This window comes from Delphinapterus leucas, chromosome 20 (genome assembly GCF_059928025.1).
Source record: "Delphinapterus leucas isolate spDelLeu-1000000601 "Yukka" chromosome 20, BTC_Dleu_Yukka2, whole genome shotgun sequence".
Classification (NCBI taxonomy): domain Eukaryota; kingdom Metazoa; phylum Chordata; class Mammalia; order Artiodactyla; family Monodontidae; genus Delphinapterus; species Delphinapterus leucas.
The window spans coordinates 33,200,641-33,218,617 of NC_143148.1; the positions used below are offsets into that span (position 1 = coordinate 33,200,641).

At 47.2% G+C, this 17,977-nt stretch overlaps 1 protein-coding gene across 16 annotated transcripts in view; it reads left to right on the forward strand.

Moving 5' to 3' along the window:
- NLRC5 (NLR family CARD domain containing 5) overlaps nucleotides 1–17,977 on the forward strand; it is a 129,943-nt gene that overhangs the window by 56,481 nt on the left and 55,485 nt on the right. For 9 of the 16 annotated variants that reach the window (XM_089903101.1, XM_089903100.1, XM_089903102.1 and 6 more), the window contains exons 1-5: nucleotides 747–6,897; nucleotides 9,543–9,850; nucleotides 10,656–10,715; nucleotides 14,743–14,811; nucleotides 15,983–17,654. In XM_089903101.1, coding sequence (XP_089759227.1) covers nucleotides 6,878–6,897; nucleotides 9,543–9,850; nucleotides 10,656–10,715; nucleotides 14,743–14,811; nucleotides 15,983–17,654 — 2,129 coding nt within the window. In that variant the 5' untranslated portion in view covers nucleotides 747–6,877. Of the gene's footprint in view, nucleotides 1–744; nucleotides 6,898–9,542; nucleotides 9,851–10,655; nucleotides 10,716–14,742; nucleotides 14,812–15,982; nucleotides 17,655–17,977 lie in introns of those variants that run through there. The other 7 variants (XM_089903105.1, XM_089903099.1, XM_022555953.2 and 4 more) reach the window with 4 other exon arrangements.

The following is a 17,977-nucleotide window of genomic DNA, read 5'->3' on the forward strand; positions in this document are numbered from 1 at the left end:
AAATTCTACAGAACTGATAAAAGAAAACAAAAGTTTGTTTTAAACATAAGAGATACCAACTGCTGGCAAATTTAATAAGGAAAGAAAGACAAAGTAAGAGAAACTAAATTAAGTACAAAAATGTGAAATTTAAAAGTACAAGAGGGAATTCCCTGTTGGCCCAGCGGTTAGGGCTCCGCACTTTCACTGCTGATGGCTGGATTCAGTCCCTGGTCGGGGAACTGAGATCCTGCAAGCTGCGTGGTTCGACCAAAAGAAAAAAGGACAAAAAAAAAATATTATACACAACTGTGTGCTGCATACTAAGTTTGAACATTCTTGACGAACTAAGAAAATTTCTCGGAAAAAAACCATAAACTACCAAAAGTTAATTTAAAAATAAGTGGAAAACAACCAACACAGTAAGGGGAATGTTAAAGTTATCACATTTGAGTTTTCTTCTAACTGTTCAAACCACTTGATGGTGTTGAGAACTTTGGCTTTTCCTCAGGGTGCGATAGGAAGGGGCAAATGTATGTGGCGTGAGTCATGTTTTAACTTGACCATCTGGCTCTCTGTGAAGGATGTTGGGGGTAGGCCTCCTGGCGCAGGAATCCAGGTAAGAAATGATGGTGCCAGGTCTAGGTAGCAGTGGAGGAAGTAAGGTTCTGTGATATGCTTGGAAAACTTAAGCCACCTTTGGCCTGAGCTTGAGGAAGCTTGAGGCCGCCCTTCACTGGAATGGGGAAGGGGGTGGGTGGGAGGGGCAGTTTGGGAGGGGAGATCAGGAGCTCAGCTTTGGACTGGGAAATTTTTTTTTGGCCACACCCTGCAGCATGACATGCAGGATCTTAGCTCCCCAACCAGGGATCGAACCTGTGCCCCCTGCAGTCGAAGCATGGAGTCTTAACCACTGGACGGCCAGGGAAGTCCCCGGAAATTTTTAAATGCATAGGAGGCATCCAAGAGGAGTAGCTGTGAGAATTAAAATAGATGAAGCCTAAAGGCACTTGCCTGGCATTTAGCAAATATTCATTACGTTATCTGTTCAACTTTTTCAACACTTTCCCAGTGAAAATGTAGGTTTGTCCCAATAACACACACAGAAACATTAAACAAAAAGTAGAATAGGGGCTTCCCTGGTGGCGCAGTGGTTGAGAGTCCACCTGCCGATGCACGGGACACAGGTTTGTGCCCCGGTCCGGGAGGATCCCACGTGCCGTGGAGCGGCTGGGCCCGTGAGCCATGGCCGCTGAGCCTGCGCGTCCGGAGCCTGTGCTCCGCAACGGGAGAGGCCACAACAGTGAGAGGCCCGCGTCCCGAAAAAAAAAAAAAAAAAAATAGAATAAAGTATTTCCTCGGCGTGTATGAATTAGTTTTTAATTTGAATTTTCAGTCTCTGTCTGTCATACTTAATGCAGATATTCTCACTTATTGCCTTCCTAATTCTGTTTTCGTTTTAGTGTTTCACATTCTGTAGGGAACTTCCATTCATGTGAGCAGCACTGATGGTTTCTTGTGCTTACTCAGCACTGTGAATTTCTCTTCCTTACACACTGGGGAAATGTCTATTCTAGTTTTTAATGTGAACGTTTTATGGCTTTGAAAAAAAAATTGAAATGCACCCATTGAAAAGTTTTAATGGTACAGAGTGGTTCAGAAGAGAACGGTCGTCCTTCCGTATCCCTATCCTCAGTTGCTCAAGTCCCTTATATAAAATGGCGTGGTACAGTTGGCCCTCCGTATCCGCGGGTTCCACATTTGAGGATTCAAATCCACAGATACAGAGCGAACTGTACAGTGTAAAGGACTCTCCTTTGCCTGGGTCCCCCAGGTTCCCTCCCCAGACACAATCCTGTCACCAGTTACTTGTGTAACCCTAGAGTTGGTCTCTACGTATGCAAATGCACACAGCACATTTAAAACATACATGTGCCATAGCTTTTAAAAGTTGAATTCACTTACTAGTATACTTTGGAGCTTTTTTCACTTAGCATGTTTTTGCTGTTCATCCATGTTGCAGTATGTATTGTTGCTTTGTTCCTTTTTATTGCTAAATAATATTCTATTGTATGGATAGATATACCATATTTTGCTTATTCATTTGTGAGTTTTTGGACATTTGGACTGTTTTCACTTTTTAGCTATTAGGGATGATAAACATTTGTGTACATGTTTTCATGTAGATGTATATTTTCATTTCTCTAGGATATAAACCTAGGAGTAGAAAATCGCTGGGTTATAACCCTCTGTTTAACATTTTAAGGAATTGCCAAACTTTTTCAAAGTGGCTGCACCATTTTGCATTCCCACCAGCAGTATATAAGAGTTCCTGTTTCTCCACATCCTCATCAACACTTGTATTATCTTCTCTTTCGTTACAGACTTTCGATGGGGGTGTGAAATGGTATCTGGTTGTGGTTTTAATTTGCCCATACAGAAAAATTTAATTTAATTATGGAACTAAAAAATAATTCTTAAAAAAAAAAGGAAATCCCCCTGGCGGTCCAGTGGTTAGGACTCCGTTCTCTCACTGCCAAGGGCCCAGGTTCAATCCCTGGTCAGGGAACTAAGATCCCACAAGGGGCGCAGCACAGCCAATAACAATAATAATAATAATTCTTTCCATTTAAAACACTTGTATTACTATGTGTTTTTTATATAGTTGATTTACATACAATGTTGTGTTAGTTTCAGGTATACAGCAAAGTGATTCAGTTACACATACATATATATACATATATATATTCTTTTTTTAATAATCTCTTCCATTATACCATTATAGGTTACATATGTGCTGTGTTTTGTTTGTTTTTGGCTACATTAGATCTTCGTTACTGCGCGCGGGCTTTCTCTAGTTGTGGCAAGTGGGGGCTACTCTTCATTGTGGTGAGCGGACTTTTTATTGTGGTGGCTTCTCAGTTGCGGAGCACAGGCTGTAGGCACACGGGCTTCAGTAGTTGCCGCACGCGGGCTCAGTAGTTGTGGCATGCGGGCCCTAGGGTGCGCGGGCTTCAGTAGTTGCGGCGCGTGGGCTCAGTAGTTGCGGTGCACGGGCTGTAGGGCACACGGGCTCAGTAGTTGTGGCACATGGGCTTAGTTGCTCCACAGCATGTGGGATCTTCCCGGACCATGGCTCGAACCCGTGTCCCCTGCATTGGCAGGTGGATTCTTTTTTTTTTTTTGTATAGTATTTTTTTATAAATTTTTTTTTATTTATTATTTTTAGCTGTGTTGGGTCTTCGTTGCTGCCTGCAGGCTTTCTCTAGTTGCAGCGAGCAGGGGCTACTCTTTGTTGCAGTGCGCGGGCTTCTCATTGCGGTGGCTTCTCTTGTTGTGGAGCACGGGCTCTAGGCGCCAGCGTCAGTAGTTGTGGCACGAGGGCTCAGTAGTTGTGGCTTGTGGGCTCTAGGATGCAGGCTCAGTAGTTGTGGCGCACGGGCTTAGTTGCTCTGCGGCATGTGGGATTTTCCCGGACCAGGGCTCAAACCCATGTCCCCTGCATTGGCAGGTGGATTCTTAACCACTGCACCACCAGGGAAGCACCTGGTACCATAAAGTTTTAATGACAGTTACTTTATAAAATGCCTTTGTTTGGAAGCCTCTCCATTATTGCCTGCCTCTCCCAATGAATAGTCTTTGATATAATTGCCTTCGGTTTTTTTCTTTTTATCTAATTCTAATTCAAAATGTTTATTATGAAATAGTTAAGGCATACAAACGCTTGTCATATCTGCCATTTTTTGTCTAAAAGACCATTATTATAATTTTACCAAGTTCTCAGAAGTATCCTACTGTAATATATTTAAGGCATTGCCTTAAATATGTCTATTAACTTAGAGGGGTTTTTCCTTTCACTTTCTGTAGTCACAGGCAGGCTTGTCTTAGTCTGTTATAGCGGTTCTGGCAGTCTTAACAGAATACCATAGACTGGGTGGCTTACACAACACACATTTATTTCTCACAGTTCTGGAGGCTGGGAAGTCCAAGATCAAGGTGCCAGCAGATCCGGTGCCCAGTGAGGACCCTCTTCTTGATTTGCAGATGGCTGCTTCCTCCCTTTATCCTCCTCATGTGGCAGTGAGCAGAGAGAGGAAGCACATCTCTCCTGCCTTTTCTTATAACGGCACTAAACCCATCACGAGGGCTGCATCCTCATGACCTAATTACCTCTCAAAGGCTCCATCTCCAAACACCGTCACACTGCAGATTTAAGCTTCGTCATATAAGTCTGGGGGGAACACAAACATTCAGTCCATAGCAAGGCTTTATTTCAATTTGCTCATGCTTCTCTCCATTTCTTCTGTTAGAATTTGACAGTTTTCTTTTTTAAAAAACCATTATTACCTCAGTAGCTCTTCAACAGGCCGTGTTTTTTTTTCCCTTGTTTCTAACTACAGTACTTATCTCTGTTATATTAGAATATGCTCTCCTTTTTAAAAATTTATTTTATGAAGTGTAGTTGATTTACAATGTTGTGTTAATTTCTGCTATATGGCAAAGTGATTCAGTTATACATATATATATATATATATATATATATATATATATATGGTCTTTTTCCTATAATTTTCCATTATGGCTTATTATAGGATATTGAATATAGTTCCCTGTGCTATACAGTAGGACCTTGTTGTTTATCCACTCTATACTAATAGTTTGCACCTGCTAATCCCAAACTCCCGGTCCATCCCTCCCCCACCACCCCTCCCCCTTGACAACCACAAGCCTGTTCTCTGTGAGTCTGTTTTGTAGATAAGTTCATTTGAGTCATATTTTAGATTCCACATATAAGTGATATCATATGGTATTTGTCTTCCTCTTTCTGACCTACTTCACTTAGTATGATAATCTCTAGTTGCATTCATGTTGCTGCAAATGGCACCGTTTCATTCTCTTTTATGGCTGTGTAGTATTCCATTGTGTGTGTGTGTGTGTGTGTGTGTATATATATATATATATATATATATATATATATATATATACACCACTTCTTCCTTATCCATTCGTCTGTTGATGGACATTTAGGTTGTTTCCACGTCTTGGCTATTGTGAATAGTGCTGCTATGAACATAGGGGTGCATGTATCTTTTTGAATTATAGTTTTGTCTGGGTATATGCCTAGGAGTGGGATTGCTGGATCATATGGCAACTCTATTTTTAGTTTTTTGAGGAACCTCCATATTGTTCTCCATAGTGGCTGCACCAGTTTACAACAGTGTAGGCGGGTTCCCTTTTCTCCACACCCTCTCCAGCATTCATAGACTTTTTAATGCCGGCCATGCTGACTGATGTGAGGTGGTACCTCATTGTAGTTTTGATTTGCATTTCTCTAACAATTAACAATGTTGAGCATCTTTTCACGTGCCTATTGGCCATCTGTGTATCTTATTTGGAGAAATGTCTATTTAGGTCTTCTGCCCATTTTTTGATTGCATTTTTCATTTTTTTGTTATTGAGTTGTATGAGATATTTGTATGTTTTGGAAATTAAGCCCTTGTCCGTCACATTATTTGCAAATATTTTCTCCCAGTCCGTAGGTTGTCTTTTCGTTTTGTTTACAGTTTCCTTTGCAGTACAAAAGCTTGTAAGTTTGATTAGGTCCCATTTGTTTATTTTTGCTTTTATTCCTCTTGCCTTGGGAGACTGACCTAAGAACATTGGTACGATTTATGTCAGAGAGTGTTTTGCCTATATTTTCTTCTAAGAGTTTTATGGTGTCATGTCTTATATTTAAGTCTTTAAGCCATTGAGTTTATTGTTGTGTATGGTGTGAGGGTGTGTTCTAACTTCATTGATTTACATGCAGCTGTCCAACTTTCCCAGCACCACTTGCTGAAGAGACCGTCTTTTCCCCATTGTATATTTTTGCCTCCTTTGTCAAAGATTAATTGACCACAGGTGTGTGGGTTTATTTCTGGGCTCTCTATAGAATGTGCCCTCTTGGTGTGGATTGATCTAAAGTCTGGAACTTTGTTGTTACATTCCTCATACTTCAGAGATAATCAGTGCACACTACTCTCATCTTTTGCCTTTCTTCCGTTCTTCCGTGTACTTTTTAGCCATCTTTTTTCTTCTCTATTCCTTATTGTTAGATGAGATCTCTAAAGCTGTATTACGTAGGCATTTGTGCCAGAGCATCATTTTATTTTATTTTTTATTGAGATATAGTTGATGTACAATGTTATGTAAGTTACATGTGTACAACATAAGGATTCACAATTTTTAAAGGTTATGCTCCATTTATAGTTATTATAAAATATCAGAGCATCATTTTATTGTCCTCTTGGTGAGATAGTGATCGATGCCTCTGGGTTTTCTCATTAAGAAGAATGTTTGCTCTTGATTATTTAAAAACTTCTTCATGACGTATTAAGAGAGAAGACTGCACATTCTAACCTCTTTGGAGTTTTATTAGGAAAGGAAGCTGACATCTGTGGTAAGGATTATTCCATTTTCATCCAATAAATTAGCTGTAATAAGTCTGCTGAATTTGAGGAGCCTGCAGTGACGTCACTAGTCACTAGTCACTGTAAGGGGAATGTTCAAGTTGGAAGAGGAAGAGGGGCATCCTCTGGGCCAGATACGGCAGGAGGTGACACCAGGGAGGGCTGGGCTGTGAACAGTCCAGGGACAAAAAGAATCTTGGTTGGGGAAGAAGAAGATCTGTACCTGAAGACGAGAGACTGTTTCTGGGTCTCTGTCCTCAGTGGTGTCAGGGGTATAGGGGTCAGTGCCTTCTTTACAGAATTCCTCTTGGAACTTGGAATAATGATGGGGAGAGTGCACTGTCTCCTCTCTCTTAGGGGCCTGTCCTATGGAAAGAACCTGAAAATCCATCTCAGGGACTTGGCCCAGGAACCCATGAGACCCTCTCTGTGGACATCCTAGAACATCTATGATGAACCAGGAAGCCAGGTAGGTGATCATTCCCCTTTGCCTCCTCTCTTTCCCTCCCATCCACTCCTTCATCCCCCACCCTCCTACTGCCAAGACTGCACCCTACTGCTCCCTGGACTGCCCCCAATATAGCAAAGTTACCCTTAGTCACCCTTCAGCATGAGAGTGAGAATCATCAGACACAGAACGTCAGCAAGGACCTGTGTCAGCATCTACCCTTTTCATGGATGGTGTGACCAAGGCCCTGACAGAGAAGAGGTTTGCTCTATTAAGAGTGTATCAGGGCTTCCCTGGTGGCGCAGTGGTTGAGGGTCCGCCTGCCGATGCAGGGGACGCGGGTTCGTGCCCCAGTCCGGGAAGATCCCACATACCGCGGAGCGGCTGGGCCCGTGAGCCATGGCCGCTGGGCCTGCGCGTCCGGAGCCTGTGCTCCGCAACGGGAGAGGCTGCAACAGTGAGAGGCCCGCGTACCGCAAAAAAAAAAAAAAGTGTATCAGTTAAGATAAGCTAGTATGTGCTGCAGTAACAAACAACCTCCAAAGTCCCCGTGGCTTATGACAACCTAAGTTATCTCCTGGTCTCAGTTCTTGTCTAATATGAATCGACTGGGGCCTCTAGTCCACATTATCCTCTTTCCCGGACCCAGGCTAAAGGAACAGCCGAGATCTGGAACTGCTGGCCACTGTGTTAGAGGAAAAGAGAGAACAAGGTGAACTTCTGCACAGACATGACGTGGGTCATTCTTTAGCATATTTCATTGCCAATGCAAGTTTCGTGGCCATACCCAGTTTCAAAGGGGCAGGGAGATGCAATCCAACCAAAGGCCTAGAAAGAGAGTATCTGTGAACAGCCCAATTCTGTGAACAGAGAATTAGTTACAGAGCTGGGACAGGCACACCTGTCTCCTAACTCTGGGGCTGAGGCTCTTTCTACTATGAACCTCTGTCTCCAAGGCTATTTCCCACAGACTTTCACAATGACCAATAATAATATAATGTGCTTTTTCTTCCAGGGATGGTTATTTTTAAAGAGCTTAAGGTCTTACCCCCAGAGGATAGAGCACTCATGGTGGAAACAATGGCATCGTGTTAGACTGTCTAGAGGGGAAATTTGAATTTGAAGGACTTTCCTAGAAATTATACCATCCAGGCACTCCTCACTTCCGCCTGGCACCTTGCTGCCCTGGATGATTTCTTTATGGGCCATATGATTTTGGACATTATAGCCCAGAAAAGAAACTGTGCCCTAGGCCATGTTCACATCCTTGTGCCAAGATCACACAAAGGGCAGGGATGAGCCTTTGTCTGGTGCCACCTAGGGATCTCAAGCCTTGGAAATTTACTGGCCTGAGAGGTAAGAAATCTCAGTTCTGAGCCTGGCTCTGCCATGGACTTGTATGATGACCTTGGGCATGTCCTTTACCCTTCCTTGGCTTAGTCTTTCCATCTCTTCAGTGGGGATGGTGATCCCTGCCCATGCCATAGATGTGAGCATGTTTCATGAATTCTAAAGCCCTGTGCCTGAGCAAGGAGTTGTTGCTATTAGTTTAGTTGGGGAAGGGTGACCAGAGGGGCTGGGGACATGTGCCCAGTAGGCCTCTGCTGAGGGTCAAGGGAGAAGCTGGGGTCTGAACCCCAGGACACATGGTCTTTGCCCCAGCCTCTGGGAGTTGGTATGGCTGGACCCTGGGCAGGCCTCCTACCTTTTTCAGAGTTAGAAGTGGAGTCTCTGGAATTGTGATAATTAGATGAGACACATAAAGCACGTAAAACAGTGCCTAACACATAGTAAGTGTTTTCTGAGTGTTTGCCTCTATTATTAAGGAAATAGTACCAGAAAGTACATTTGGAAATGTTATAGTATATTCCGCTGTATTATGGATAACCAGTTAGTTAATCTCCCACTGTTGGATATTTAGGTTGCTTCCAATTTTTTATTTGTTTTATTTTTTTATTTTATTTTATTTTTTTGCGGTACGCGGGCCTCTCACTGTTGTAGCCTCTCCCGTTGCGGAGCACAGGCTCCGGACACGCAGGATCAGCGGCCATGGTCTTCCTCGGTACTGGCTTCTACCTCATAATCCAACATGGCTGCCCAAGTTTCAGTCATCACATCGGCATTCCACCCAACAGGAAGAAACAAAGAATGATATACAACATTTCCACCTACATCCCATTGGCCCAAATTTAATTACATGGATACATCTAACTACAAGGGAGGCTGAGAAATATAGTCTATTCCAGATGACCAGGGAATATTCAGGGGTTCTAGTACTAAGGAAGAAGGGAAGAACAGATTTTGGGGGACAGCTAGTTGTCTCTGCCATGAGCTTAGCTCACACAGAGAGCAGCACAAATGGGTCCGTGGAAACAAGAATGAGTTAAAGCATCGTCAGGGCATTATCCACGGGGGATGAACTAGACCATTCCAGAGCCAACACATAGGCACAGATTAATTTTGCAAAGGATGCAGAAGAAGGAGATTAATTTCTGGGACCGAGCTCTGGGCAATGGCATTGAGACTTCACGGAGAGGCCACTTCTTTGTCTTCTGTGTCTGTCTCTTCTCTTCCCCTCAGATGTAGGGGGTGGTTTGTGACTTCCCCTCTTGGCTTCCCCCCAGCTGAGTTGCCCCCCAGCTCACCTGCCTACCTGGTCCCTGCAGGGCCGGGCTGCTCACGGACCCCATCAGCCTCCAGCTGGGCACCGAGAACCTGTGCGGATGTCTCGTGAGGCTGCTCAGCAAAGACCCAGAATGGCTGAGCGCCAAGATGAAGTTCTTCCTCCCCAACATGGACCTGGGTTCCGGGGACCAGTCCCCAGACCCCACACAGAGGGTCATCCAACAACTCAGCAAACTGCACACCCAGGGTCAGAGCACCTGGCAGGAGTTCATCCACTGCGTGTGCATGGAGCTGGACGTACCACTGGACCTGGAGGTGCCGTTGCTGAGCATTTGGGGCCACGGAGATGGTAAGAGTGGCCGTGAGAAGTGGGGAGCCAGAGGGGCTCAGGCGAGGCCAGGACCTGTCTGGCTCAGAGACAGCATGGCCAAACCAGGAACAAAATTCCATGTTTCTGCGCACCTGCCGGAGCAAATGCCCTAACACCACCAAATCCACTGGGTACCTGGAAGACTCCTCCTTCCACCTTGTACCACCCCAGTTGCCCAGAAAGGCAGGATGCACAGAGAGAAAGGACCACGTGACTTCTTCCTGCCAGGAAGTTACAAATAGCCTGTAACACCCAAGAGGTTTCTTTTCGCAATGCAGTCAGAAAGTCAGAGAGAGAGCCCTCGGACTACTGCTTCTGTGCAGGCTGACTGAACTCTGTTCTGTCCAGCGAACGTTTCTTGGGCTCTTTCTATTTCCACAGCACCGTGGGGAAGCACAGAACATTGAGGGGTGACGGTGTTCTTGGAGAGAAAGTGAGAACTTACTCAAGAACTCTACAAGGCAGAGTGCAGGGCAGGCGGGGAGGCACAGTGTACACATGCATGGATACACACGTACGTGCATGCACACAAGCAGGCATAAATGCGTGTGTGTGCACACGCATACCTGTATGTGCACAAACCTTTAGATATGCACACGTGTCTGCCCCCAGCTGCCTTCAAGGCTCACCACCAGCTGTGCCCTCCACAGATCACTGAGTGTAGATTTCTCCCTTGCTGGGAACCCACCCTGAGGGATGAGCCCCGAGCCAGACATGGGGCCAGAGCTGGTCCCAGGGCATCCTAGCACATGCCCATAGCATATTATCTCCTCCCCTCTTCCAGGCTTCCCCAGGCAGCTGGACATTGGCGAGGAAAGCCAACCAGACTCTCAGCTCCACCCTGGTAAGGCCTGGGGCTGGGGAGTGGGAGTGGGGGTGAGCACGCGAAGTCCTCACCTCAAACCCGGAGCAGGCTGGTGGTGGCTGGTCACAGCCGTTTCCCATAACCCAGCCTCCTCATCCTTGGACCCATCTGCACGCTTCCCAGGTCCCCCACCACGACTCCCAGCCTCACCCGCACCCCCTCTCTGCCCCTCAAGGCTTTGGCCTGTCCTGATACATGCTCCCAGGAGTCTAACCTGGAGCCTCCTGGGAGAGTCTGAAGTTGTCAGCCCTTGACCACTGCCAGAATCCCCTCCCTGGTTTCACTAGGGGAAGCCCGTTCTCACTTCCCTGTCCCCAAGCCTCAGGGCCTCGTGCTCCAGCCCCACAGACTCAGGCCCCTCACCATTCAGACACCCGCAGGCCTGACACTAACCCACAAACTGCCGTCCACACCCAGGGAGCCTCTGACTGATTTTCTGACGGAGCGCAGTGAGCTCAGCGATCAGATGGTCCGCCTCACTGATTCATAGGCCACACCCTGTTCAGAATCTTTCTTTTGTTTTTCTTTTTACTGTGGTAAATTACATGGAATCAAATTTACCATCATGACTACTTTTGAGTGTATAGTTCAGTGTATTAAATACACTCACATCATCATGCCACCACCACCATCCATCTCCATAATTCTTTTCATCTTGCAAAGCAAACCCTACCCATTAAACAATAACTCTCCATTCAGCCCTCCCCCAGCCCCTGGTAACCACCATTTACTTTTTCTCTCTATGACTTTAGCTACTCTAAGTACGTTGTATAAGTGGAATCATACAATATTTGTCCTTTCTGACGGGCTTATTTCGCTTAGCATAATGTCCTCAAGGTTCATCCATGTTGTAGCAAGAGTCAGAATTTCCTTCCTTTTTAAGGCTAATATTCCACTGTATGTGTAAATCACATTTTGCTTATCCATTCATCCTTCGGTGGACTCTTGGGTTGTTTCCATATTTTAGCTATTGTGAATAATGCTGCTATGAATATGGGTAAACAAATATCTCTTCAAGACCCTGCTTCAATTCTTTTGAATATATATCCAGGATCCAGGGTCATATATCAACTCTGTTTTTAATTTTTTGAGACACCTCCACAGTGTTTTCCACAGAAGCTTCACCATTTTACATTCCTACCAACAGTGCACAAGGGTTCCAGTTTCTCCACATCCTCACCAGCACTTTTTGTTTTCTGTTTTTTTGATAGTTGCCATCCTAATGGGTGTGAGGTGGTATCTCATTGTAGTTTTGATTAGCATTTCCCTAATTATTAGTGATTTTTTAAATTTTATTTATTTATTTATTTATGTTGCACTGGGTCTTAGTTGTGGTATGCGGGATCTTTAGTTGCAGCGTGCAGGGTCTTTAGTTGTGATGTGCGGACTCTTAGTTGTGGCATGCGGGACATAGTTCCCCGACCAGGGATTGAACCCAGGCCCCCTGCATTGGGAGTACGGAGTCTTGCCCACTGGCCCACCACGGAAGTCCCAATGATTAGTGATGTTGAGCGCCTTTTCATATGCTTATTGGCCGTTCATATATCTTTTTTGGAGAAATGTCTGTTCAAGTCCTTTGCCCATTTTGAATTGGCTTCTTTGGTTTTTTGTTGTGGAGTTTTAGGAGTTCTGTCTATATTATGGATATTAATCCCTTATCAGATATATGTTTTGCAAATATTTTCTCCTATTCTGTGGGTTGCCTTTTTACTCTGTGGGTAGGGCCTTGTGATGTATGATTTAAAAATTTTTTATGAAGTCCAATTTTTCTATTTATTCTTTTGATGTCTGTGCCGTTGGTGTCATCTCCAAGAAATCATTGCCAGTCCCGGTGTCGTACTTTCATCTTATGTTTGCTTCTAAGAGTTTTATTGTTTTAGGTCTTACATTTAGGCCCTTGATCCACTGGGAGTTAGGTTTTGTATTTGGTGTTAGGTAAGAGTCCAACTTTATTCCTTTGCATGTGGATATCCAGTTTTCCCAGCACCATTTGTTTAAAAGACTGTCCTTTCCCCCACTGAATGGTCTTGGCACCCTTGTCAAAAATCACTTGACCATATATGTGAGGGTTTATTTCTGGGCTGTCTATTCTATTCCATTGGTCTTTATGTCTGTCTTTATGCCGATACCACACTGTTTTTGATTATTGTAGCTTTGTAGTAAGTTTTGAAATCAGGAAGTGTGAATCCTCCAGTTTTGTTCCTTTTCGGGATTGTTTTGACCATTTGGAGTCCCTTGAGATTCCACATGAATTTTAGAATGGGCTCTATTTCTGCAAAAAAAGGCATTGGGATTGTAATAGAGATTGCATTGAATCTGTAGATCCCTTTGGGTAATATTGAAATTTTCAACATTATTAAGTCTTCCAATTCATGAACATGTGTTTCATTTATTTATGTCTTCTTTAATTTCTTTCAGCAACATTCTGTAGTTTTCATTGTACAAATCTTTCACGTCCTTGGTTAAGTTAATTCCTAAGTATTTTGTTCTTTTTGATACTACTGTAGATGGAATTAGTTTGGTCATTTTCTTTTCAGATTGTTCATTGTTCATGTACAGAAATGTAACTGACTTTTTTTTTAACATCTTTATTGGGGGTAACTGACTTTTGTGTGTTGACTTTATACCCTGCTACTTTGCTGAATTCATTTATTAGTTCTAACAGCTTTTTTGTGGCTGTCTTTGGGGTTTTCTGCATATAAGATCTGATCGTCTGCAAACAGAGATAAGTTGACTTCTTTTTTTCCAATTTGGATGCCTTTTATTTCTTTTTCTGGCATAATTGCTCTGGCTAGAGCTGCCAGTTCTGTGTTGAGTTGAAGTGGTGAATGCAGGCATCCTTCCCTTGTTCCTGATCTTAGAGGAAAAGCTTTCCATCTTTGACCATTAAGTATGATGTTTGCTGTGGTTTCAGAACCTTTATTTCTATAGAAATATTGACTTTTTACTTATATCTGTGCATGGCTATAACAGAAAACATCCATCCCATAATCCTAGCTCCCCAATAAATCAAAACTGTTTGATACCTTGTCCCTCTGTCCCTTATCACTGAGCTGGAATACTTGTCACCTGGCTGTGACCAGGCCTGGTTGATATTTAGCTAGTGAGTCCGTTATTAGTAAAAGACTCGTTAAAATATTGAAATACAAGGGAATTCCTTGGTGTTCCAGTGGTTAGGACTCAGTGCTGTCACTGCCGAGGGCCCAGGTCCAATCCCTGGTCGGGGAACTAAGATCCTGCAAGCTGCTCAGTGCCCCCAAATATATCTTACACTGATTCCAGCCCCTCTTCGGGACCCCTGGGTTTCCCTGCAGACCAGCATCTAAAAGTTTAACACCTGGCGGGGCAAGAGACCTGCTCCAGCGGCTGTTCTGATTGATCACCAGTGCCTGGCTGTAGGAGTGTCCTGCTTTACTTCTTAAAATTCTTCCATAGCCCTCTTTCTTTCTTCCTCCCCTCCTTTCTGTCTCCCCTTCCTTCTTGTTCTCCTTCTTCCTTTCCCAACCTCTTCTGAAAGGTATTAAAGCAACTCTTGAAAATCCATGCAAACAGACAAGAGCTCATGAAACTAGTAAGAGAAGTGAGGAAATTTGGAAGATGTGAAATAAAGGGGATAAAACACACTGGTACAGGAGGGAGGGCACAGGCCTGACGAAGCCTCGTGGAAGCTCCACTTTTCCAACCAGCAGTGCCCAGAGCTGGGTGATTTCCAAGCCATTTAGTGCTTGAGGCTGTTGCCTGTGGGCCCTGCTTCCTGCATTCTGGGCTGGGAGATGCCCAGGCCCAGAGCCTCCAGCCCTCTCACTTGGGCCTGGGACCCCTCTGCAAACAGGAACTGATGCTGGTGCAGCCTTTGCCTGCCGTCTGCCTTCACTCAGTCCCTGCGCGTGGATATACTTGTCTGGCTGCTGCCCGTCTGTGGAATGAAGCTCCCTGAAGGTGCTGGCTACCCCCTCAGCCCAGGCCCCCAGACCTCACCCTTTACTCCTTCCTTCATTCTTTCCAGGCCTCAAGCGGCCTCATCAGAGCTGTGGGTCCTCACCTCGCCCAAAGCAGTTCAAGAAGCAGGAGCAAGGTGGGTACCAAGGTGTGGGGGGGACCCGAACACTGGATTGGATTGCCTTGGGGCAAGGACACAGATCCTGGACTCTGTCCCCTGATAACAGGCTTCCAGTCATGGGCCCCCTGACTCTTGTCTTCCAAGCTCCCAGGAGGGAAGAAGAGGAGGTCCTGGGTGGGCAGAGGAGAGAGCTAGGTCTGGCAAGGAAGCACCTTGCCCGGTGGGCCACAGCGGGGCTTCTCCAGAGACGGCTCAGCTGAAGGAGCTCAAAGCATCCCAGCAGGTCGCAGCTTCACCATCCAGGCTTTTCCGGGGATACTCCCATGTCCTCAGGGTTGAGGGAGCTCCAGGGATGTAAACAGCATGACCTCAGAACTGGGCTCCCATTGGCCAGTTTAGGGCTGAGCTGGATCTCAAGGCAAAAGCCTTGGGGGCCCCTGGGAAGACATGGGGGCTGCTGTGGACCGGTCAGGCCGGGACAGAAACTTCTGTCATTCTCCACCAGTTGTCCCACCAGCTGGGAAACCCAGCCCCATGGGGCATAGCCAGAGGATTCACAGCTGGTCAGAGGATTCATATCTGTATAAAATAGGACACTATGTCAGGCGCCCCCCCAGCAGGGGTATCCAGTGTCCCCCAACAGTGGCCCCGGGCCCTCCCCTGGGCCACGCAAGATCTCCCAAATGACCCAGCAATTAAAGTCAACACCCGGCAATGTAGGTATTGACTATTGACCAGCTTCCGCGGTTCCGATTGTCCAGTGCCTGGGCTCACAGGGTGCTAGTGGTCATCGTGGGCATCACACAGCTGAAACACTGTGGGGATGGGGGCCGCAGGCAGGTTACTTCGATATCACAGTGAAAGCTTGTTCCAATAAGATATTGCCCCCTTTCCCCTCCCCCATCTCACTGAAAACTTTACACCACTTACATTGTTGCAAAACAAATAGAGCCGTGGTCCACACTTCCCCATTCCTACTTCCCTGTGTAAATGGCTGTCAGAGCCTGTGCTTCTGTAGAGCCAATTAATTCTAGGAATTTGGGGGGCATAAGAGCACCTGTGTGCTCTTGCCGTCCCCCATCCCCATATGTACATGACCAAGGCTACCGGCTCCCAACAACCTGATACTGTGGTGAGCGGCGTGGGGAGGTCCCCGGCTCTCACGCAATCTCCCTGTCCCCTGCAGAGCTGGCCAAGAGGTACCTGCAACTGCTTAGGACTTCTGCCCGGCAGCGCTATGCCGACAGGACCCCGAGGCCAGGGCAGCCGCTTGCCTTCCCCCAAGTCTACATCCCTCCAATCTTGCAATGGAGCCGGGCCTCAGCACCCTTCGACGCTCAGGAGGGGGCCGTTACAGGGGACCCCAAGGCAGAAGATGGCACCGACGTGAACATTCGGGACCTCTTCAATACCAAGGCCAACAGGGGCCCAAGAGTGATGGTGCTTCTGGGGAAGGCGGGCATGGGCAAGACCACGCTGGCCCACCGGCTCTGCCAGAAGTGGGCTGATGGTCAGCTGGACCGCTTCCAGGCCCTGTTCCTTTTCGAATTCCGCCAGCTCAATGTGATCACAGGTTTCTTGACGCTACCCCAGCTCCTTTTTGATCTGTACCTGAGGCCTGAGGCTGGCCCCGAGGCCGTCTTCGAGTACCTGCAGGAGAATGCTAATGGAACCCTGCTGATCTTTGATGGACTGGACGAGGTCTTCCACCCCTGCCCCAGCAAGGAGACTGCAGGCCCTGAGGACCCAGCATCAGCCCTCACCCTCTTCTCCCGCCTCTGCCGTGGGACCCTCCTGCCGGGCTGCTGGGTAATGGCCACCTCCCGTCCAGGGAAGCTGCCTGCCTGCCTGCCCACCGAGGTGGCCACGGTCCACATGTGGGGCTTTGACGGACCACGGGTGGAGGAGTACGTGAGCCGCTTCTTCAGCGACCAGCCATCCCAGGAGGCAGCCCTAGCAGAGCTGCGGGCAGACAGACGTCTCTGGAGCATGTGTGCCCTGCCCGCTCTGTGCCGAGTCGCCTGCCTCTGCCTCTACCATCTGCTCCCGGGCAGCTCTCCAGGCCAGTCTGCAGCCCTCCTGCCCACCATGACCCAGAACTACGTGCAGATGGTGCTAACCCTCAGTCCCCAAGGGTTCCTGCCTGCCGAGTCCCTGCTGGGTCTCGGGGAAGTGGCCCTGCGGGGCCTGGAGACAGGGAAGATCATCTTCTCTGCAGGTGACATCCCTCCACCCGTGATGGCCTTCGGGGCTGCCCTCGGCCTGATGACCTCCTGTGTGTGCATGGGGCCCGGGCACCAGGAGACAGGCTATGCCTTCACCCACCTAAGCCTGCAGGAGTTTTTTGCTGCCCTGCACCTGATGGCCAGCCCCCAGGTGGACAAAGATACACTCTCCCAACATGTCACCCTCACTTCTCGCTGGGTGCAGCGAAGCAAAGCTAGACTGGGCCTCATAGACCACCTCCCCACCTTTCTGGCGGGCCTGGCATCCTGTGCCTGCCGCCCCTTCCTCAGCCTCCTGGCACAGCAGGACGAGGCCTGGGTGGGTACCAAGCAGGCAGCAGTCGTGCAAGCACTGAGGAAGTTGGCCACCCGCAGGCTCACGGGACCAAAGGTTGTAGAGCTGTGTCACTGTGTGGGTGAGACACAGGTGCCTGAGCTGGCTGGCTTCACAGCCCAGAGCCTCCCCCATCAAATGCCCTTCCACAACTTCCTGCTGACCTACACCGACCTGGCTGCCCTGACCAACATCCTAGGGCACAGGGATGCCCCCATCCACCTGGATTTTGAGGGCTGCCCCCTGGAGCCCCGCTGCCCTGAAGCCCTGGCAGGCTGTGGGCAGGTAGAGAATCTCAGGTGAGAGTAAGGACAGGGGAGCTCTGGGGGGAACCTGGGAACATCCCTGGGAGAGAACTGGACTTTTGGGAGAGCGGAGGCCAGCCAGTCTTGGCAGAACCCAGCTGAGGAAAACTGAGGAAGAATCTTGAATATCAGAACAGATAGGTCCTTCCTTACTGCCCCTTAGCCTGTGACACGGTGAGGAAGCTCCTTGCCTCTCCAGGAACTCTGGGGTCCAGTTAGATCTCCTCTAGTTATGGTTTCTGGATTCAGTCTTTCCCTCTTTTTCTCTCAGTCATGGGCTGGAGCATCTGACCCAGGCTGTGCTATTAGAGCCTCTT